At 36.8% G+C, this 25,162-nt stretch overlaps 2 protein-coding genes across 2 annotated transcripts in view; one reads left to right on the forward strand and one right to left on the reverse strand.

Moving 5' to 3' along the window:
• Nucleotides 1-25,162, forward strand: part of LOC106137148 (latrophilin Cirl) — a 293,035-nt gene that overhangs the window by 83,628 nt on the left and 184,245 nt on the right. The window lies entirely within an intron of this gene.
• On the reverse strand, nt 22,766-24,589 carry LOC106137126 (piggyBac transposable element-derived protein 3-like). The gene has a single exon (XM_013337889.1). It carries the CDS (start codon nt 24,587-24,589, stop codon nt 22,766-22,768), a length of 1,824 nt encoding a protein of 607 aa, XP_013193343.1.

A 25,162-nucleotide genomic window follows, 5' to 3' on the forward strand; every position in this document is an offset into this window, starting at 1 on the left:
GAGATTCAGGGACAATGACAGGATACTAATACAATCTCCAAAAAAAATGCCAATTTTAAAATCCTTTAATTGACTTTACAACCTGAAGTGTGAGGAGTGAAGAGTGCTATTTGCTTCTCATCAGACAGTCACATAGAACTAAAAAAACACACATCTGCTATGGAATAAACTATAATGGAATGATTACTTTCCAAAACTATTTCCCGACTCCCCCCCTCGAGACACCTCGAAGATTGATCCTGGATCCTGGAATCCGAAGTCCGGGGTGCAAAAGAGCGAAAGGGTAGAAAAATATAATTTTTTGCTTAAGGATTTTTACCCGAATGCAAAGAATGGGCTGTACAAAAAGTAATACTAATTGTTGCTAACAATAATTATAAGAGTAAGATCTAATTTTAATAACAATTTTACTGTGTTTAATTTTTATGATTCAGTCCTTAAAAATTGGATAAGCGTTTAACTCAATAACATATTAGTTTGAAAAAAATTTTTGAATAAATACCTAAATTTTTTGTTGTTCAGAATCAGGAGTGGACAGTTTCAGACTAGTTTCAACTTTGCATCAATAATATTGAAACATCTTGATAAAATTTTTTTTCATTTACATGATGCGTTTTTTCTTTCTTCCCTCGACGTTTTACTCCAAGGACGATTAATCAGGCCCACAAGACGCGGGAACTTTAAAACTAGTGTGGGGAAAACTTTAATATGTGAAACGGTATTCAAAGGTTTTAAGAAGTCTTATGCATCAATGGATGCGATGAAAGCAGCCTAATGGAGTTTAAAACTTCTATGCAGAGAATAATTTTTAATTTCTTAGGTATATTATAGCACGTGTGTATGATCTGAAGTTTTATTCCCGGGAATTTAGAAAAGGATAAGTTGAGTTGAACTGCTTCACTTCCCATGCAAAAGTAAATCAAGAGAAGGGTAAAAAAACTTGAGATTCTTCTTTAAGGCGATGGGCTAACCTGTTACTAAGTATCTTCAATTCCATCACTAAACAAGCCAACTGAACATGGACTTTTAGTCTTTTCAAGACTTTTGGCTCTGTTTACGTCAGGATGATGCGTGATATTTGTATCCTACTTACTATTATAAAGGCGAAAGTTTGTATGGATGTATGGATGTTTGTTACTCTTTCACGCAAAAACTACTGAACCGATTACCATGAAATTTGGTATGTAGGTAGCTGAAGACCCAGAATAACACATAGGCTACTTTTTATCCCAGAGTTCCCGCGGGATTGATAGGGTTTCCATGCGGACGAAGTCGCGGGCGGCCTCTAGTGTTTGTATAAAATATGTGCAGTGGAAAAATAGAGTACGTTTTTTTTTATTGCATCTTAAAATCAAAATAATCCTCACATCGTGGATACTACCTATCAAATCAGTACTGTACACCAAAGTATTGAAATTTCAAATGTAAATAACATTAATAAACATCTCAATCTAATCTTATCCACGTCTGTGTTACGATGTCTCAGTAATCTTAACAGCTTTTATAGCTTTAAAACTGATATAAAATTGAATTGTCTGGTGAAAATATAGGCCATTGAAATTGGTACGTGGGTTTTATTGAGCGGGATTATTTTTTTATTTTAGATACAAATTAAGTGTCTTTGATATACAGAAAAAATAACAGAGAATCTCCATAAGTATATGTTTGCAAGTCGGTCTGTATTTAATCAAAAACCCCGTAACTCCCGATTTCGTGGAAAGTTCAGTATATCTTCCCTAGAATTCTCAAGGAATTAAACGATATAGTACTATTACAATAATATCAAATCGGGGACGTTCTGGCAAAAGTTCAGGTCAAGAAATACCGAAACTAACGAGGTTGCACGATAAGATTTATGAATGTGGATGACGCGAAGAAAGTATGCAAGGATCGTGGCAAGATTATAAAAGAATTCTCTGCCTACCCTCTGGGCAAGCGGTGCCATTTTATGTACCTATGTATGTATATAGTACTAATAATAACCGAGTAATGAGTATACCTAGTTCTTCTCGGATAGAGAACTATGTTATCAAACGACGAATCCTATGCTAGACTTTACTGAAATTGTCAAATAATACCACATTTCATTATTATTTCAAAGAAAAAGATCCAAGTTGTTCTTACAAGATGTTGGTGTTGTTTCCTATACACGACCATAACCAAACGTGTCTGATGCAGGCTCCACGATCACTGATCAAAACTCAATCTTAACAACAAGGGTTTTAAGCTCAAAATAGAAAAATACAGTCGGAACAGTTACCCCGACATAGATTTATTCGCTTGTACGTGACCAAAGTATAGTTATATATTTATTGACAGCTACAATGTATGTGATTGCGAACAAAGGGAATGTGTCAAATCATCTCAGAAATCTGAGTAATGAGTATTATTGTGATTTCTATGGGGCTTTATGTATGGAAGTAATTATGGTTACTTGGAAGCAGTGGGTATCAGGTTCGAATCCTATGCTAGTCTTGGTTATGTTATCTTCTTCTTGGTGAGGAACCCGGGGTTTCACTACGATCAAGATCCTGTATTGGGCAAAGCAGGTTTTTACACGAAGCGACACCCATCTATCTTACGGAACCAGTTACTTGAATGTGCAGGTTTCCTCACGATGATTTCCCTCGTCGTAACAGCATTTTGTAGTAAACTCAGGAGAAAGTCATTGGTCACCGTTAGATTTGAACCTGTAACCTCGCGGTTTATTATTCGGATACTAAATGTTCCACGATTATACTATATGGAGCAAACTTCTATTCCACCAGTCCAGTATCCAAACTTTATATCACAATAACCCACAAACGGTAATTAAAGCCTTAATCGACTGCAATTCTGTTCTAACCACTAATATATTTTCATAATCTCCTGCCTCCCAAATCTACCCCCTCTTGTACCCCTTATCCTAGGTCATACACGTATGCACTGTGACCTAGTTATTTCAACAATAGACCCATTATTTCACGTGGTCTATTACCACTCCGAATTAGGAAACTTTTAACTGAATTAGTTACTGAAATATAAGTTAGTTTTGAGCGTGTTTCAATTTTTATCGCAAATCCGAAGGAAAGTACTTTTTCCATAGATGTGAGCGACATAAGCAAACGTGGTTTTGAGCCTTGTGACTATTGGATTTGCCTACCCCGTCTGGGATAGAGACGTGTTATGTCTGTGTGATAATTCTCTGCACTTTACTAACAACTGAGCGTAAAGAAGGGACAAACTATTTCCAAGATAGGTATTAAATACGTAAAAAATGTCTGTCTATTTCCATTCCCGTGGGATTTATGGAAAAGCTCTCTTTGTGCTTCTCTGATATTTGAATTTCCTTCACCAATAATGTTATGATTTTTGTGCAATAATTTATCTTCAAAACGGATTATGGTACAATATCTTTTTTTTTGTATGTGTGTATTGAATAAACTCAAAAACTACTTACTGTACTGATTCTCACTAAATTTCGCACAGATATAGGTAGATACAGATTCTCGAAGTTGCATAGGTTTTTCTTTCTGGAATTTCCCAAGGCCTCGAAGCGAAAGGTAAAGCAAAAGGTACTTATTAATAAATCAATTTGAAAAGTCTACAATACAGCTACTTATACTACAAAAAAATGCATAACCTCACCAAGAAAAAGAAATACGTAGACACCTAACACAGGATAAATTAAAAACAAAAAGTTGCACAATGATAAACGTATAGTCGGGGAGCTAGCACGCACTCGACACTTTAAAATATGACGGCTCACAATGCACTAACTGGGTCAGGAGCCGGCGCAGGTAGGGCTGTTGTAAAACAAAAACATGGCTGCCGGCCCGAAAATTTTCCAGTGAAACGGAATGAATTCCTCATTGTAACTGAAGTTATGAAAGGATACCTTATTACTTACATTACTATTACTTACAACGTGTCTTCAGATTCTAAGCAAACTATAAAGTGGCAGTTAACTTTTATAAATATAGTTAATTTTGCGGTGGTTGGACCTGATTTATAAAAAAAACTTATGTATAGGTTTAAGTACTTTTGTGGCCATAATTTACTCACATTAGTTCTTTTGCAAACCGATACTTTTTCGATAAGAAAAACCATCATCAGGAAACTATTGCACATTCAGTCAAAAGTAGTTAGAACAGTATGGTGTAACCATGGACCATATGGGTGAGATTTACCTGCCAAAGTTGCGGAGGTCAGACGGCAGTTGATTTGTGGAAACCCCTGACATAATTCAAGATCAAGGTGAAAGTCAAGATCCTCCCCAGACGCCCGGGGAATGAAACAGGGACTGACATCAGGATGGGTGATGACATACATACAAACATATAATCACGTGTAATCCTTGCGCAGTAGTTACAGATAGCAGCCGTAAAGACTGAAAGGCCACGATCTGCAGTTTGACTTATTGATGGAATTGAGATTCACCTTCAAGAATAATTCCAAGTTTAATAGGCTTTCCTTTAAGATATCCAATCGTGGCAACCCTACGGCATACAAAGTATAAGTACGATCCATTCTACGGATGCTGATTACGAGATGCAGTGTCGAATGAAAGCGTATATCTTGGTATTTGAGAAAATCTCGCGTTACATGAGATCTTTGCTAAATGTCACGCTGTTGCAATATGATACTAACCAAAACATGTGAGACTCACAAAATACAGATATCAAGTCTTATGTCTTTCAGTTTTGACAGTGCTAGAAGTTCCAAGACCAAAAGGCATCCTTTACCTGGATTGGAAGGGTTGATATTTTTTGTCAAAGGTAGTATGCATCGGCGAAAGAAAGAACCCAAAGTTTATTAGATTTTTCCATCATTGCATGAACAATCTACGCAAAAAAAAACATTAAAATATGTAAATGATCGATTGACTGAAAACCAGCGGGCTACAGCGGGTACTTTACATGCGCGTTTAATACCTTTATTATTTATAAAAAACAAAAATTAAGTACTATGTGTACCGTGTGGTTCCCGGCACCAATAAAAAAGGAATAGGACCACTCCCTCTCATTCCCATGGATGTCGTAAAAGGCGACTAAGGGATATGCTTATAAATCAGTATTTTTAAGACTGCTGGTTGTGTCTACCCCGCAAGGGATATAGACGTGACTTAATGTTTATATGTATGTATTATTTAAAAAAAAACAACATAAGAACTGTGTTTTCTTCGCTATCAGTCCTAAGGACAAGTCAGATAAAATATATTGTACCTTAAAGTATACCACCGAAAGACTAAAACTACTCTATTTGGAACTCTCGTTACACTTACGTCCTATTGGCTAATTTATACAGACTTGATTTTTATCAAGGACATATTTAAAAAAAAGCAATATTACAAAATTTTGAAACAAAGCAAAATTAACCAAACGTATCGCAATTATAATTTAGTCGAGTCGAAATATACCTACAGAGAGCACGGCGCAGATGGCTTAATCGATTCTACTTAAATGCACAATCCGATGGTCGGGCAAATGTCTCATGAAAGAGGATTAAAGGTGAATCGAATGGAAATTAATTCGAGTATGAATCGAGTCAGCGTTATTTGGTCCCAATTTTCTGTGTGTTCATACGTCAATAGATATCTTTTTTCAAATATATTTAAGTTTTTTCATATATTTTTTTTAATTCCCTTTTTTATATTTCACATTTTTTTTATTTAAAACGTATACTGCCGTGACTTTTTGCCGTGTAGTTCCCGGCACTCATATAAAAAAGAATAGGACCACTCCATCTCAATTCCCATGGATGATGTAAGAGGCAACTAAGGGATAGGCTTATAAACTTGGGATTCTTATTTTAGGCGATGGGCTAGCAACCTATCACTATTTGAATCTGAATTCCATCATAAAGCCATAGGCATACATACTCATAGCCTATAGCTTTACTCTGTCTACCCCGCAAGAGATATATGTAGACGTGACTATATATGTGTGTTAAAACTAAATTTTTGCTACCGCCTATACTTCTTAAAAATAACCCATGAACTCTCCCATCCCATATCATCGAGTCATAAATCTCACGATATCCAATAAAAAAAATAATCAACTTAATATCTTTGCTATCACCCTATATAACCATATTCCGTTGGACATAAGCACTTATAGCCCATAAATTTTGTATAATAAAGATTCGTTTAACCATTAGGGTGCAGCACGCGTCAATCTACACACGCACACACACATACATACATATATCACATCCCCATCCCTTTTGGGGTAGACAGAGTCAATAGTCATAAGAATCAAAGGCCACGCGTAATTTTTTGGCATTTTTTATGTAGTGTGTGGGATTTTTTACTCCTCATTAAAATAACCTACTTATATGTTATTCTAAGTAATAGGCAATGTTGGCCAGCGATTGCGAGCGATTTTGTAAAAAGATACTGAATTGTGTCAATATATACTGCAAATCCTGTAAACGACGATATTGTGTTAACAGTGGTATACTATTTTTTTTATTTCCATAACTGGCCATTCATAATTCTAAATGAAAAAAAAAAACCAGTTAACAACCGGCACGCGTCTTCTCTCGCCCCTTTTAGTGAAAAAATATATTCAAAGGGACACAATGGGTTCTCATGGTCCGTGGTTTTATCATAGATTCAATGAATATGTGTCTCGTCATTTGAGTTTTTACTCATTTAAAAATAACAAATCAAAATTTTCATAGTTATTCGTCAAAAAATTGTTTAAATGTATGTGGTCTTTAACTGTATTCCGAAACTTAACAAAAAAAATATATTTAAATGCTGTATAACAGAATTCTGTTTTCGAACACAAATATTTATGAACCCATACAAAAAAAGTGTCATAAATATTAAAAAAAAATGCAATCTATTTTTAAATATTCTCATCTATAAATTTAAATTTAAAAAAATTGTTTCTGGCAGTTTATTCTTTCAAAAGTATGATTATATAACTTAAATTCATATTTCGATTAAATCCAATAACGCGGAAAATAGAACGCCCAAGGCTATTGAGTAGTTATTGACTTTGATAATTAATACTGCTTCTGCTTCTATTGTGATTAGTGCACATAATGAGACTTCGTTATAGTGCCTAGTGCAAAACAGAACCCGGAACTTTAGTATTCCTACTAATTAACGGGAATTTCAATAGTTACTAGTTTATTATGGGTTGAACAAATCAATGATATTTATTTGCGTCTACAGATTCAGGACGATACTGAATATAATTATTTTAAACGATGGTTTGTTTTGAAATAACAAGTGTAGGAGTTTAGTAATTAAAAAAGCTTCTAATAGCTATTATCCTTTCGTATTCCCAGTTACATCCTTCATAGCTATACATCGAAACATTAGGTCCGTTAGGAAAACCCACTTAAAGATTTGAAAGTTTTACTTAATCTATGAAACATACTTTGATTAAGAACATTTATTTCTGAATTCAAATTTCGAATTGTCAAGATGTTGTCACGTGGGGCTACGTGACAACATCTTGACAATTCGAAATTTGAAGTTGCTAAGTTATAATAAAATAAATAGTACTGGCCAGTTAAGAATAAACAACAATTAAAAAAAGTGAGATTATCGAAAATATTAAACAGTAAACGAAAGACTAGACTGGGGTTCGACGAATCACAAGTTTATCGTATGTTTCGCGCGTCCCACACTGGGGGAGACATTTTTGTCTCCGCGCTTCGTCTATAGCCCTTAATAAAGAGCCTATTGTACTCCCCCATATTTATTTCAGAGATAGATAATCTTTTATTATTCGCCATCACAATTTATAGCTTGGCCGTCGAATTTCATTTGTCATTTGACGTGTATTGTATGAGTTCTTTTGTATGAAGACTTGCAAAGTTTCGATTTGGAAACGATAGTGATGCGCTTTATATGGTGTTGGTGTATGGGTGAAATCGAGTGAAATAATCGGATTGTTGGTTTAATGTTTATTGACATTATTTTAATTGTTAATCTTATTATGTGAAAGTATCAGTTTCATGTTACAATTTTGCGTTGGGTAATAATTTTTTCATTACACATTTTTTAATTAAAATTGGAATTATGAGATGATCCCAATGCATAGTGCCAGAGGGTGCAACTGAGAATACGCAAAGATGAGAGACAGATATATACATGTGTCTTTATTTTGTAAAGAAGTCTTTTCTAAGTATAATCACACATTTAATGCCCTATACATAGCAAGAAATTTGTAGCGCTCATTTTGAAAATGCATTAAGGCTTGTCTAGAATTTTCTCATATAACCAAATAATAAAATTTATTAATGTTTTGATTAAGTAATTTGATTCACACTTATTGAGAGTAGCCGCAGAACAAACTAGTTTAAACAATCGGTTCAGGTACCGAGTTTATGACTCAAAACACGTAATCGATAACCAGTTATCGATATATAGAATGCAGTTTTACGATTCCAATCGATTCACAATTTGAATTATGGCGTCCGAATTAACTGTGGCTGTGTTTTCAATTTTACGTCCTTTTTATTGAAATAGCAATTATTCGATTAAGAAGTAATTATCGATAAACCAAGAAGGCAATAACTTTTTCTTCAATTAAAAAAATAACTCTCGAGCCCTTTCAGTTTTTTCGAGATTGTTGACTCTGACAGTGAGGGATAAAGATGTGTTTGATGTATGTTTGTTAAATGTAACTACTTACCTTTTTAAAATTTGGGCATTTTGGACTCCAAAATTTTAGACCGTCCGGGCGGTGGTCGAATCGGTAAGATGCGTTTAAAATGCGTGGTGAATGAAGGCACAGGTTCAAATCCCACCTCGGCCATGTACCAATGGCTATTTTCAAAGTTATGTACATTAGTTTCAATACTAACCGATGCTCTTACGGAGGTCAGTAGGAGACGCTTCGTTAAAAAACCGGACTCACCCAATCCAGGATCCATGGTCAAAGATTAACCCCTAGGCTTCTCTCCAGAGTGGCGAGGATGTAACTCCCGGTTAAATCCTACAGCCATGAGGAAGAAGAAGAAGAATTCTAACATATTCAATCAAGGCATTGTTTTTTTAAACTCCAATATGTCGGAGTTAGTGCATACATACATACATATAATCACATCTATATCCCTTGCGGGGTAGACAGAGCCAAAAGTCTTGAAAAGACTGAAAGGATACTTTGATGGCTTAAAGAAAGAATTGAGATTCCAATAGTGACAGGTTACTAGACCATCGCCTAAAAGAAGAATCTCAATTTCATAAGCCTATCCCTTAGTCGCCTTTTACGACGTCCATGGGAAAGAGATAGAGAGGTCTTATTCTTTTTTCTATTGGTGCCGGGAACCACATGGCACCGGAGTCGGAGTTAGTGTCGTAACAAAACTAACTGTATGTGGTGTAGGCGTAGCAATTACAAATAATTTTAGCTTAGTTAATAGCTCTTTAGTAAAACAAGCCCACCCACTACGTAACATACATATATGTTATCACGTCTGTATCTCTTACGAGGTGGTCAGGACCAACATTCGCGAAAAGGCTAAAAAGCCGCGTTTTGCTGTCTGGCTTAATGATGGAATTGAGATTCAGATAGTAGTAACCCATAATTTTTTGGAACCAAATCATTATATTTAAGGTCTATTCAGCTTAACGTAGCCTTTCAGTCTTTTCGAGACTGTCGGCTGTCTACCCTAGAAGGGATAATAGCTTGATACTAGTGTGTATCTAAGTATAAAAACCTAATGAGAAATGTAACTTGAGACGACTATATTGATTATACTGCATATAATCAATGAGTGAGAACTCATTCATTTTATGCAAAGCGTTTATAATACCCATTGTTATTAGAAATTTAGTGTTCATTAAAGCTCTTTATGAGTTTAGAAACCAGATTGATTGTATTGGCAATTGTTATTTTTTAAGTGCAAAGGTAAGTATACTACTTAGCGTTCCTCTTGTCTTTTCAAAAAGAACTGGATAAAAAAGTTAATTACATGGTTTGGTCATGTAAAGAGGTTGACTATGTGAACATTTTTAGACTTTCTATGCATCTTCTAAGGGAGATTTGTTCTTAAGAACTTATTTTTATTGATGTGATATAGATAATTTTAAGGTGAAGGTTATAATTTTGATACTTCAAGCTCAAATGGAATTGGGAACGCATCTATAATTAGACTTAAAAAGAGCTCATACATAAAATGTTCTTTGAAAACATATCTACCCCCTTTTAGGCGAGACATAGATCGTGCTAGATATATCACCTAGCAAAATTACAAAATATAACCATAAATCAATACTTAAAAGGATTCAAAAGTGAAAAATTACTAAACGTGCGAAAATGTTTGGCATCTGCGAATTTTACAACTTCCAAACGAATATAAACTTTAAGTTGGTTCATTACGGTACCTTTCAGCGTGCAGCATACCTAGTTAGCATAAGAACCATAGAGTTAACCTGGTCCCAGTAAATCAAACACCTTTTACAGAGCGCGCACTTAAACACCGTCTGTGATTTATTCTGTAGAAAGCATGGAAATGTTTAATGGCGTTACTGCTATTTTAATGTCAAAGTTTACTGCAGTAATGTTACGATTCTTACAAACTTTCACGGTTGACGAATTTGATGGCTATGCGTGGTAATATCGAAATCGAATCTTTGGAGAATAGGCCTTCGCTGGCTTTAACCGATCGTTAAAATTATCGCGTATTCCTAACGATTTATGATACCTCTATGTAAATAAATGTTGATGGGTCTTTCTAGTTTTACTCATTGTGTTAGGTTCTCAAGTATAGGTAATACGACTGGAATGGAAGACAGAAATACCGCCACACAATTAATGATTTTCTCTTGGATTCTCAGCTGTCAGACTCTAGATAACTCGCAGAATATAAACTTTTTAGTATAGAATAAAACATATTGTATTTCTACGGTAAGGAACACTGAAAAAATTTATAAAATAGCCGCCATGATTTGGGACTCTTTACCCGGTTCGCTGTTCCTCTGATATAAAGGCAAAAGTGAAAAGGTATTATTTTTAGCTTGCATGTACCATTTTAAAACTCGTCTTGCTTACCATTAGGCAAATTGAGGTATAACTCAATCAGACTCCTTTATACCGGCTCAAAAATATAATTTCTTAAGTAGTACAAGTGTAAACAAGTCTAGTAGGTAAGGGATATGTTATTACATTGAATGAATAACGTTGAACCATTTTATAAATAATTCAGAATAACTCATAACAGGATATTATGCTTATCAACGTAATTACAATGGGTGGTCTGACGTCGGATTTCATCAGTAATTGTGTAATATGCAACTCGTATTAGTGGACTTCTGAGAACTGATGCTTACATTGCTGAAAATTATGAGATGTAAACATATACCTACATGTAAAACATCTCGAATTTATCACAGGGTAGACGGAGTCAACAGTGGGTAAGAGAAACATCGTGAGGAAACCTCATTTTGCACATTCAGGCAACTGGATGTGTAACCAGGATCAATCCAATACGGGTAAGGTTCCCCTGCAAAGGTTGCGAAGGTTAGTTGGGAATCGCTTCATGGGAAAAACTGGCCACACAAGCCAGGATCCACACAGTGGTGAGGATAAAATCGGGAATATATGTAGTTAGGAAGAAGAAGAAGAGATTGAACCAACAGTCTTGAAAAGACTGAAAACCCACGTCCAGCTGTTTGGCTTAATGATAGAATTACAGTTCAAATATTACCTAAAAGAAGAACCCAAGATTATAAGCCTTTCCTTTAGTCGTCTTTTACAACATCCATAAGAAAAAGATGGAGTGGTCCTATTCTTTTTTTCTATTTGAGCCGGGAACGACACGACAGTTTCAATATACATTTAAATAAAACGTTATGTTAGACACGACTTATCATATTTAGTAAAACAAATTTAACGATCACGTTTCATGTAATCCTTTAAGTCGACATTGTACGTACATATCAAAATATTATTAGAACATTCATCAAATTACTGAATTTTGCCTCTAAGTCTAAATTTATTGGGAACACTTAAAGGATAAGTCTGTTAGCACAAAATAGGGGTTAGGCTAATTTTATTTATACAGAGATATTAGAGCCCCTTTCATTATATTGGTATCTCAGAGACAATATTTACGGTATATTGTTTTGACTATAATATGGTTAACATTTGATAGCCGTGTGGTTCCCGGCACGTTAAAATAGGAACGCTCCATATCTTTCCCAAAGATGTCGTAAAAGGCGACTAAGAGAAAGGTCTAAAAGCTTGGGATTCTTCTTCTTCTTTAGCAACTTGTCACAATTTGAATTTCAATATAGCTGAACATGGTCTATCAGTCGTTCGAAGACTTGTCTCTATCTACCCCGCAAGGGATAAAGACGTGATTATATATAATCAAACATAAGACTTTAGACCGACACATGTAACAATAAGCTATTCCACGGCACTACTACCGTCCGAGGACCGGACGAACTATCGCCGGTTCGTTACGGCCGGATTAATATTTCGTACCGGTAAATACATTATGCGACGGACAGAAGTTGTACGCTAAATTGTCGAAGTTGCCAGCCCTGGGGGACTAGGGCTGACAAAAACCCGAAATGGATTTCAGACATGGCAGTTGGATTAAATGGCTAATAACTATTTCAGGTGCAGAGTTTGCTTGTTACGAATTTGCGGGTAGAATTACTTTATGCGATGCTATTAAAAGTACTGTAACTGTACGAAGTGAGGCTTTAAATATTTCGTGTTAAGAAATTTAATCTCATTGTTTTATTAAATGGATGAAAACTGAATGATGTTTCTATCACTGAAAGATCAAATATCGGACACTCGATACAATTTTAAGAAATTTCACTGATTTTGGCATAACTAGAGGCTGCCCACGACTACGTCCGCGTAGAACCCTTATCATAACATAACAATCAATCCCGCGGGAACTCCGGGATAAAAGCCTAGGTATATATTATTCTGGATCTTCAGCTACCTACATAACAAATTTTATCGTAATCGGTTTAGAAGTTTTTGCGTGAAAGAGTAATAAACATCCATACTGACATCCTGAGATACAAACTTTCGCATTTATAATATTAGTAGGATGTAAGTTGATATAAATTTATCTACTTAGTTCTGACTCAAATTCTTCTGGAAAAGAAGCCTGATATTAAATGCATTTTATGATCGGAAAACTCAACCAAGACGTAAGTAACTTTATCAAAACCGCAGTCTTCCCCACATCACATGTCAAAATTATCCGAAACATTATCAACTAATTAATTTCAGTAATGATTTTCACAAACAAGCGCCAAATTGCCGAATATTTTCGTGTCGCGAACAAGAATTCCAATAATGTGGTTGACAACCCTAATAATAATGTAAAAGACGCGATAGGGTTGTACAACACGGCTGTTGGTGCGGTATTCATACAGCGAAATCGCCACTTCGAATATTCAAACAACGTTCGAAATTTAATTTAACGAAATATCTATTAATTGGTATTATGAAAAGTGACAAGAACACTTTAGTGAATTGTTGATGTATGTTTTCTGTAACGCAAGAGGAGAATACTTCATTTCTTATTCCAGTTAACCGAACTGATGAGATCGGTTAAGGAACAGTATAACATGACTATTTACAAATTTCAGTGGCACAATTATCAATAAAAGACGGTATTATTTTTTGCTCGTATAATTGTTTTTTTTTTGTTTGATTAATGAATATGAAATTATTTTTTGGATATTTTTTCTCTCTCTTGGAAGGTCGTCGGTAGGTACTCTCGTCCTGATACTTAAATATAAAAGGGAACAAAAACATAGAAGTTTTATGAGAAAACTCGCACCACAATGTCTATTAAAATGAAAGGTGTATCAAAACCAACGAATGAAGACGTTTATTAAGCGGCTTCTACAAGTTTCGTAACTCAAACAAAGATTCGAAAGAAATGTCAAAATATCAAACACACAATGGAAACGAAGAACAACGGTGCAGAAAGTTTTATTGCGAAATTTAAGAGTAATAGCTCAAGTTTTATATCCCCCCCTCCCTCTCTCCCCACCACTAAAGTCTTCTTCTTGCGTCGTAAACCTCATTACTGAGGGTCGTGAACTCCCCGGAGACAAGTCAGTTTAGAGCGCACTACGTCTCTCCACCTTGCCCGGTCCTTAGCGGTGAGGAGCGCCTCATGTAGGTCCTTATCCAGAGTCGAACGTATCTGGTCAGTCCATCTAAGTGGGCTACGTCCCCTTGATCGTTTCCCCTCTACCTTGCCGGTGATCATCAGCTGTTCCAAATTGTCGCCATTTTTGCGGGCTATGTGGCCAAAAAATTCCAGGATTCTTCGTAAACAGATGGTGGAAAGCCTAGTTTGGATGTTGAGTTCACGAAGAATAGACCTGTTTGTGCGAAATGCAGTCCATGGAATCTGGAGCATCTTTCTCCAGCACCACATCTCGAAAGCATCAATGCGGTTACGATCTGCTTGTTTTATAGTCCATGTTTCGGAGCCATAGCTAAAGATGCTAAATACTAAAGTGGTCACTAGCGAGATCTTCGTCTTCCGAGATATGTTGCGATCCTTCCAGATTCTTTCCAGCTGAGACATTGCATTTTTGGCCATGCCAATGCGTCTCCTGATCTCTTTTTCACATGAGCCTGTGTTACTAATATTAGCACCCAAGTAGATGAAATTATCCACCGTTTCCAGACCCAGAGCACCAGTCAGATGGAGTGAGTTGGCGCGGTCAACTACCATGACTTTGGTTTTAGAGTGGTTGATTTTGAGGCCCAAGTCCATGCTGATCTTTTGCATTTTAGTAAGGAGGCTCATCATCTCGGCCTCGTTAGCTGCCAACAAGGTTGTGTCATCAGCGTACCGGAGGTTTGTGATTCTCGTGCCGCCGATCGTGACACCACCTTCCCAGTTTTCCAGAGTCCGTCTGATGATATACTCTCCGTAGATATTAAATAGAACAGGGGATAATATACAACCTTGCCTGACGCCTTTTTCAAACTTAAAAGGCTTGGAAGTAGTTTTTTCGACCTTTACCTCACCCTGGCTGTTCTGGTAGAGTGATTGGATCAATGCTATTAAGTGCTTAGGTACACCAAGTTCTTCTAGTATCTGCCATAGGATCGACCAGGTAACACAGTCAAAAGCCTTGCTGTAGTCGATGAAACACAGGATGGTGGGAGTGTTGAACTCATACGACTTCTCTATCACTTGGTGTACGTTCAAGATCTGCTCACGCGTGCCCTTGCCCCTGACGAAGCCAGCCTGCTCCTGTGGTATCTGCCAATCCAGGAAGTAGCGGATTCTATTATTGATAATGTGCAATAATACTTTGCTGGCGTGTGATACTAGGGCTAGAGTTCTGTAATTTTCGCATTTGGTAGTTGAGCCTTTTTTATGAAGCGGGAGAATGACTGATTTAGCCCAATCATGGGGCCATTCTCCAGTGCGCCAAATAGCGTCGCAGATTTTATGAATTGCTTTAGCGCCCTCAATTCCCATTGCTTTTATGATCTCTGCTGTTATTTGATCAGGTCCAGGTGCCTTTCTATCCTTCAGGGCAGCTATCGCTGATGTTACTTCTGAAAGCAGAATAGGCGGCTCCAGAGCAAGACCACTCACCCATTGCGTTGGAGGTTCTGAGTTATCGAGAGGATTTTTGTAGAGCTCCTCACAGTATTTCCGCCATCTTTCAGCCACCTCATCCAAGTCCTGCAGCCGGGTTCCATTCTCGTCTTCCACAACCCATGTTTTGGGTTTGGATTGCTTCGAGAGCAGCTTTACTTTCTTGAAGAGGTCCGCTGTTTGTACTTTTCGCGCATGGTTCTCGATATCCTGACAAATGTTCCCAACGAAATTGTTTTTATCGCGGCGGCACAGGCGTTGTATTAGTCGGCCCAATTCCGAATATGCGACACGATCTTCTTGCTTAGACAAACCAGACTTTTTCACCTCTTTCCGGTCTTGGATTTTACCCCACGTTTCATCGGAGAGCCAAGATTGCCGTCGATTGGGTTTTGCTCGATGTTCGGATATTTTGTCTACTGTTTTGTGTACCAGTTCTTTGAGGTGGTTCCACTGTTCATTCGCATTTGCGCTTGTCGGAGGCATTTGAACTGCTAGGGCAGAGCTCATTTCATCCCTGAATGCTAATTTTTCAGCTGGATGTAGTGTGCGCGGTCTCAAAGGGGGACCTTTTCTGACTGACTTCAAACGCAAAGCAAATCCGGCCACAAGGAGGCAGTGGTCACTACCACAGTCAGCACCTGGGAATGTTTTCACATTGAAAATAGAGCTTCTCCAACGAGTGTTGATAATGATGTAGTCGATTTGATTCCGGTATCGATCTCCAGGGGAAATCCACGTATAAAGACGCCTTGGGTGGTGCTGAAAGCATGTATTCATGATCGTCATTTTTCTTTCGATGCAAAATTCCAACAATCTTTCTCCCCTCTCGTTTCTTTTTCCGAGCCCATATTTTCCGACAACGCTCCTTATGTGATCATCGAGAGTAGTGTTGCCTACCTTTGCGTTCCAATCGCCAATCAATAAAGTTATTTCGCGACCAGGTATTTTGGAAAGCGTTGATTCCAGTGATGTGTAGAAATCATCTATGACCTCATCAATCGCATCTGCCGTTGGCGCATATACCACGACTATGTTAAGCGTGCAAGGGCGTGTGTTTATTCTGAGGGTCAGTATTCTGTCATTAACTGGGTTGTATCCCAGCACATAGTTGTTCAGGTAGCGTGGGATCCACATACCGACACCGCAAAAACTGGAATTTGTAGATCCTGAATAATATAAAGTGTTTCCATTTGAGGTCGTTTGGTGACCTTGGCCTCTCATATGCGTCTCAGTTATCCCCAGTAACGTCAGTTTATGTTCTTCTGCTTCTTTTTCTACAATATCCAGCTTCCCCGATGCCAGAAGGCCTCGGACGTTCCAGGTAGCAATCCGTTGATGTCGTTGGATAGAGATATTTTTCTTAGGTTCACCAGTAGCATGTCCACTAACTGAGACCCGGCGACCCGTCTCAGCAGCAGCTTCGGTAGCCAATTTCACACCTTCCGGCCCGGTAACCGAAAGGCGCCGATTGTAAATCGGATCGTCCAACGAACTATTCCGCACTGTTAAACTTTCCATGAAGAGTTTTTCTTGGGTAATTACAGCGTGGTGGGCACCCAAATCCTTCCACGGGCGAAACGTTTAGAGGCGATTTAGGTCCTCTCGGCTTTCGCGTAACCGCTCCGTTATGACAGAGTTGTCGGGTTAATTAACCGCCGCCCGATGCTCGGCGTTTGGAGTTTTACGACTGGGTTGTTCTCCTCCAGATCAACCCTCCTCTTTTCTCATCCGGGCTTGGGACCGGCAACGGCAGAGTTAAACCACTAAAGTATTAATCATTAAAACTCTTAATTCAGGTAAAATTTCAAAACGAAACAGCGCGCCAGAAACTAACCTATGAAACTGTAATTTTAAACTTGTTTTAAGAGGGCACTTTCTATCTCTACATACATACATAAATAACGCCTTTTACCCGGAGGGGTGGACAGAGACCACATCTTTTCATTTGCCACGATCCCTCCATAGTTCTTTCGCTTCATCCACATTCATAACTCTCTTCATGCAAGCCTATTGGTTTCGGGTGCTCTTCACCAGACCATTTGCTAGAACGTCTCCGATTTGATCAAGGTACCGTCGTCTAAGCCTTCCCACTCCAACAGTCCCATTCACACTTTTTTTGTATATTTGCTTAGTCAATCTGCTTTCTTTCATCCTCTCACATCACTTTCTACGCGTATTATAATTTTTAGTAAAATGTCTTGTACTTTTTAACAGAGAATTATCTACTTCATCTACTCGTATCTCTTTCTATTATAATTTTTACCTCTGAATGCAATGCGGATCCATTTTTGTCATTTCTTTTTCAACAGATGAATCGATCGATGCTCTTACGATGAGAAAAAAGTAACGTTTTGTGACCATGATCTAATAGAAAGAAAGAAATCAACATAATGCATTAATAGACGCGTTATAATAATGTGTTTTTCCTACCCTAGGATCCTGGTAAGAATAACACAACGATTATCAGAACGATTTAAACATGTTTTTCCTGATATATGTATGCATCACATCATATTCTATTATGTTATGATAAACTTTTTACGCAAATGCATGTAATATTCATAAAAAAATCATATCACATCTTTAACTTTTACGAAGTAACCAGATTTAAAAATTAAATTCCTTTCAAGCCCTGTTAAACATATTGGCTTTTACAATCTGCGTGGATAGCCAAGTAGCATTAAAACATATTTCTCGGAATACGCAACTCTTTGTACTCGTATGCTTCATACAAAGTTAGTTGTAAATGGTTACCTTTAAAAATTTAACTCTATTTCAGGTTAAGCACATCGTAAAATTTTTACAAGGCTCTCTATTTGCACATTCTTTTTACAACTGAGCATCTATTTGTTAGTGTCTAGAGCAAACTTGGGGTGAGACTAGAAATAAAATAAAAATAAAAGTCTCGCCAGACTGAGTTTGAGAAAATGGCCGGGGTTCCGTGGGATATTTCACCATTATTTGGGATGCAAATAATATAGGTAACTTTAAAATATTAACATACACATATAAATATAAATAAATAAGTATATATATATGGGTCAAATTACACAGATTGAGAGCCTCGAAGTAAGTTAGAAACTTGTGTTACGAGATACTAACTCAACGATACTATATTTTGTAAAAAATACTTATATAGAAATACAATATAATAAACATCCAATACCCAGACCAAACAGAGAAAGTTCGTTTCTTATCATGCCCTGACCGGGATTCGAACCCGGGACCTCCGGTGACACAGACAAGCGCACTACCGCTGCGCCACAGAGGCCGTCGAATATGATCTCGTCTAAATCCCTTGCGGGGTAGTCAGAGCCAATAGTCTTGAAATAACTGAAAGGCCACGTTCAGATGTATGGCTTTTTGATAGAACTAAGTTTCGAATAGACAAAACTATAGAATATATTTCTTTAAACAAAAAAGTTTATATGAAATATTCTTATAAAAACATTCTTAGTTTATTATAACTTAACTCTGTACATATTTCAGGTATTTTTTATTTACACGAAATGCCCCATTAATAGACTCCGAAGTTAAGGTTTAGTTGGATGGCTTAATAATAAATTTAAAATTTAATGAGATGTGACAACGAAAGAGCGATACCGGTAATCGAATAGAAAAATTAAATACATAATTTTAAATCTGTATACTATATTTTACGGAAGGAACCCTAACTCACCAATGTATTGCGGTAGATTCGAGAGAAATGCATTTGGCGCAGCACCCAGGTGACAATGGCCGTCTCCCGGATTTGTTCGTACTACACAACTTTGGCTGGCCTGCAGGAATCTTTGAATATCGTTTAGTTGTTCGCAAGTATTGCCAAGTTATTTCGTGTAATGAAACTTTTCGTTATTGATAAAGCTTATTGAGTTTAAAGTTTGTTCTTGGAAGGAAAATTTGATATTTGTTCGGCACAAAGGACGTTTGAGTGTTTAAGGTGTTAGAGATATGGGGTTAGAATCGCAGTAGTGAAATACTAGTATTCGTTTTGAAGAAAAAAATTACATACAGAGACAAATTACTTAACACGCTATCGCCTTCTTAGCCCTCTCGCGGTGGACAGATTTGATAGGCTTGTTAAAACCCGAAGGCCAAATAAAAACTGATTAACAAATTTTATTTATTTCCACAATATGAACATACAGATAAGACATATACATACATGTATACGTATAAAATCACATCAATATCGCTTTCGGGGAAAATAGAGCCGACACAAGACTTGAAAAGACTGACAGGCCTCATTCAGCTGTTTTGCTAAATGATGCAATTACGATTCAAATAGTGACAGGTTGCTAGCCCATCGCCCAAAAGAAGAATCACAAATTTACAAGCCTATCTCTTAGTCGTTTTTTACGACATCCATGGGAAAGAGATGGAGTGGTCCATTTCTTTTTTCTATTGGTGCCGGGAACCTCACATTCAATTTCAAAAAATATCGTCATGGTCTGCCCGGAATTGAATACGGTCTCTACAGACTACTCCACAGAGGTCACTAAGTAGTACCTATGGAAATTTCTTTCTTTCGTTCCAATGTGAAAAGATCCTAAACGTAACATTAATTCCATTAATACGTTAATTACGTACGTGAACAATAATTAATCAAAAGATTGAATCCCACCAAGCCCGGGTAATTTCCGCTAAATTGATGGTTATAAGACAATAAATTAGATATAATTACGTCCCGACAAAGCCTAAGTACAGGTTCTTATGAAATGCCTATAGACCGTTAGTTTGAGGTCATCGCAGAAGTCGTGTGCACCAAAGGAATTTATAATCTAGACTAGATATATGGATGTTATATGTGTGTGTGTGGTTAGGCTCTAAAGAATAAGACGAATCTAACCTTCGTAGCTGGCGTAAGAGGCGACTAAGGAAAATAGCACATTCATCTAGTGCATATTTCTATCCAATTCATTCAGGTCTGGTGGAGAAGCAAACACCATGTTGCTTCCGTTCTGGCGCAGATTGTAATAGTCAATGTAAAGGCTTATAAATTTGTGTTAACTCACTTAACATATAATTACGTTTATATCCCGCGCGGGGTAGATAGAGCCAACAGTCATCAAAAGACTGAAAGGCCACGGTTAGCTGTTTGGCTTAATGATAAAGGACTAAGGCTTATATACTTTAGATACTTCTTCTGTGCTAACCCACCGTTAGCAACCTGTCACTATTTGAATCTCAATTCTATCATTAAGCCAAACAGCTAAGCGTTAACTAGCTATTTGTCAATATCTGAAGATCAATTTCTTCACTAAGCCATATAGCTAGACGTGGCCTTCGAATTTTAAAAACTTTAGGCCCTGCTTTTAAATAAAACTTAATTCCACGCATACGCAATTAACGTGTGAAAGTAATTTATAAATATTGTTAGAATAGAATAGATTTATTTTCAAAATCGGATACAAGGTATCACTTATTGACTTCACATCACTTAAATCTAATTATAACTACTACCGCTTCCAAAGCGCATGTGTAGAAGAAGCGGTGGAACAAACTGCACCGCAGCATTTTCATCGGTCGTCAATTTACAAATAAAGATCTCGTGAAACTACACTCGTGGACGAATGAACATTGTCTACATTAAAAAACATGAATGAATGTAGAACTAATGTTCTTTTGTTTGTGTTATATTAATTTTCTATTAATTTTTGTTCCAGGTAACACATACTTTCTCATTACATCAAGTCTACAGAACAGTTGATAGTAAGATTTATAAACATTTATAATGGTATTGATGTTATCGGTTAAACGAAGTATGGCGTTTCAAGAAGTGTCCAGTCACATCGTGATCTGGCCTATGTAATCGGCAGACTCCATTTAGAAAACTCTTCTGTTACTACGTGACTGACTGACTGACTCGGCCCAAATCACAGTGTCTAAAAAATTTAAAATTCAAATTTTATCTTTAGGTATACCTACCGGTGCACTAAGAGATTTCCCAAAATTCCCGAGGGAACGGAAGTTAAAAGGATTTTTGTTCACGCGCGCTCTATGGTTGGAATTTATAGATATTTACTCTATTACTATGCTATATATCTCACTACGGCTTATTCACCTGACACTGTTTGAAACAAAACACCCAAACGGGAACAATTGTGCTGTAAATCTGTCTGTTTATGCTTTTCTTATAAAGTAGTCATTGTTCTGTAAAGCTATATTTGTGACATTCTTATAAATGGATATGAAATGCCTATATTTGAATGCGGAGGATGAGAATTGTGTTATAAAATTGTCACTGTTTAAGGGGAAATCGTAGATATTGTTATTATAAATTGATTTATTACTTAAGATAAACAATAAGTTGGTTTTGCATAACCTTTGGTTCCTGTCATTAGGTATATAGAAAAGGTAATTCATAATCTTCTCTTTCCCATGAATGTCGTAAGAGAAAACTAAGGAATTGAGCACTTATAATTCACTCATTCATTTATTCATATAGTCACGGCTATATCAATTGCGGGGTATACAGAGCCAACAGTTCTTTTTTATATTTTATTTAATCCGGGTTGGAATATGTTCTTCTGATAACACGGGTACATAATATTTGAACATACTTATTTCTTATATTACAAAACCTAACTTCTTGCCTGGAGATTTAGGCAGTGACTACATCTGACTTCGCTTAATACCATATTAATAACTCTCTTCATGCAATATTTTCAATCCATAAATAATTGATATAAAAACTGTCGCAATACGTGTGAAATATGATTAAAAATTCTTATCGCGACACAAGTTTTTAAACATTATGTACAAAGAAAATGCGACATTTATAATGGTCACAGACTCAGCATAGCGATACTACCACGAAAGCATAAAATCTTCGTCACATTGTCTGGACAAAAATACAGCTGCAGTTTATCAAAGTGCCACAAAATGTACAGCAAAATTAATGGTTTTGTCTGAGGATGAGTTGTACACGGAGGTATTACGTTACTGGTCTCATTTATAAGACGGTTTATTTAAAAATACCGGGTATCAAATAATCTATCTTTCGAATTCCCTTAGATTAGCAGTTCATGTTTAGAATGATTTTTAACCCATTAGAGGCCAAATAAAAACGCACATGTTAATTTTTAATTTTTCTTTATTTATTCATGAAAGAGGAGTACAAAAACAAATAAATCTGCTCGAAAATGAAAAAAAAACATTTTTTCAGGAAATTACAGGGGTGTACCCAAATTGGCACAGTGGCCACCTAAGAGTGAAAATCAGCGAAACACGATTTTTCTATACAGAGTGTTTTCTTGCATTTTTTGCACCCCCAACGGCTTCTATTATGACAAACAACACACCGTACACGTTTCACAAGTTTTTCAGGGACGTGGTTCTTACCATCTAATTGTAACCCATCAATATTTGATGACGAAGGACGAGTGTTTTGTTTCTGAATTGAATGCCTGAGGTAGTATCTGGCTATGTTTCGCCTAAACAACAATTGGTCCATGGGATCTTCTTTAGCAAGGACATGTAGACGCCATGCGTTTGCTATGGTCATGTCAATCATGTAGGTAAATAGAACCCACCACCATTTCTTGCCATGAATCCCAATCCTATAGAGTGATATCGACTGGTCTAATTCATCCACTCCACCCATGCCTTTATTGTAATTTTGAAAGAGATGTGGAATCGTCACCTCAGCCTTCTCCTTTTTTTCTGGACACCATCTCTTTACAAGTCCTAAAGGCTCATATGAGTCGTAATTGGTAGCCATTGTGCAAATACTGTTATCTTTCCAGCGGACCAAAAGAATTTCATTATTTTTATCAAACCTGTAGTCATATACTGCTCGTGATTTTTTCATCATTTCCTTTACAGACGATAATGGGCATTTTTTGGTACGATTTTCTCTCACAGTTCCAGTGGCCCGAAATCCTGACTGACGTAAGTCATAGAGTAGATCACAGCTGGTAAAAAAATTATCAAAAAATACTTTATGATTTGCAGCATTCGTCGTCAATTTATTGAGTAGCAATTTTACTACTCTTGTACCAAGTGGCTCAGTGGTCGGCGTGGTAGACTTTCCACAGTAAATATCAAAGCTATAACAATATCCTGAAGAACTTGCAGCAACCCAATTCTTGTAACCAAACCGAACAGGTTTGCCTCGAATAAATTGCTTGGCTGGATGATGGCCATAGTACCGAATCATTGATTCGTCGATTGAAATAAACTCGTGAAAAATACCCCACTGGTTATATTTTTTCATGAGTACTTCGGACAATTTTCGGACCTTGAACATTTTATCAGAAGTAGTCGAAGCATCATTATTGTCTACCAAATGCAAGTTTCGTTTGATTTCTCTAAATCTATTTCTTGACATCGCTTTTGACACGACTTCTACGCCAACATCTTCATCCAAAGACCAATACATGTGTTCTCGAGGTAACTTATGGTAACCTGAAAGAATGAGTATTCCAAAAAATATCCTTAGCTCTTCAGTTGTGACACAAAAGTTGTGTCTATTATTTTGGCTCGCATAAAGATTGCTAAAGTGTACAATCATCTCAAATACTTCATCATCAAAAAGCTTTTCAAAAATTTGAACAGGAGTCAAATCTTTTAGTTGCTCTTTCACATGGTTCTCACAGAGTAACCGTTCCTCAGTTTCTTCGTATTGAGTAGAATAGTTAGGAGCACACTTTCGCCAAATTGGAATATTCAAGGCTTGACGACGAGATGGTACAGTGTTTCTGGATTGCTCTGCATGTGATGTACTACCTGTGTCTTTACGTGCTTTTTTTGCAGCCAAAGGCTCATCATCACTACTGTCACCAGAGTCTGAAAGACTACCAATATTGTGAACAAATACTTCAATGTTACCAGGAACGTCATTTGGTAAGCTCGACGGCATCAAATCTTCGTCGAAACCCTCTTCTTCATCAGTAACAATACTTGGATCTGGAGGAATAATGGCTAGGTCATACTCCAAACCGTCATCACTATCCTCTATTATGTCATGAATGGCATCCTCAAGTCCTCTGTAGTTATTACTGGCGCTAAAAGTCTGTTTTCGACTCATCTTGAAGTCCTGAAATGAATATTCAATTATTGCACACTTGTAGCCACTGTACCAAAATTGGCACACCAATATTTACTTGACCGTATAATTGCATACATAAGATAAAAGTTACTAAATTTACATATAAACGTTTGTCCAATATCTTATTTTATAATAACTAAAACCACTATCACGATATCGTACATCGACCTGTCGTATAAGTAAATAATATGCACTTACCTCGATGCTTCTATAAATAGATATTCTTAATTTATGAAAACAATATCACTTTTGATGTTTTATGCTTTTATTTAATTTTTTACCATAAGCGCACTCTTTTGCCTTCACAACTACGCAACAGAACATACACTGGTGTCAACACTTTTTTTATCTACCCTCAAAAAATAAGTGTTCCCAAATTGGCACGGTGGTCAAGAATGGGTTGGTTTAAACTCGTACCTACTTAAACTGCAAAATTGTAGTGGTTCATTAAATATATCTATCTTCAAATTTAAAACTTCGAACTTATTGTATACATAGTCTCAGAATGAAATGGCTGAGCCATACACGGATAGACATGACGAATTTTAATGA

Source organism: Amyelois transitella, chromosome 25 (assembly GCF_032362555.1).
Source record: "Amyelois transitella isolate CPQ chromosome 25, ilAmyTran1.1, whole genome shotgun sequence".
In the NCBI taxonomy this organism is placed as follows: domain Eukaryota; kingdom Metazoa; phylum Arthropoda; class Insecta; order Lepidoptera; family Pyralidae; genus Amyelois; species Amyelois transitella.

What these genes read in the sequence shown, in the direction of transcription:
- LOC106137126 (XM_013337889.1), bottom strand. Translation starts at nt 24,589, where the DNA reads ATGAGTCGAAAACAGACTTTTAGCGCCAGTAATAACTACAGAGGACTT.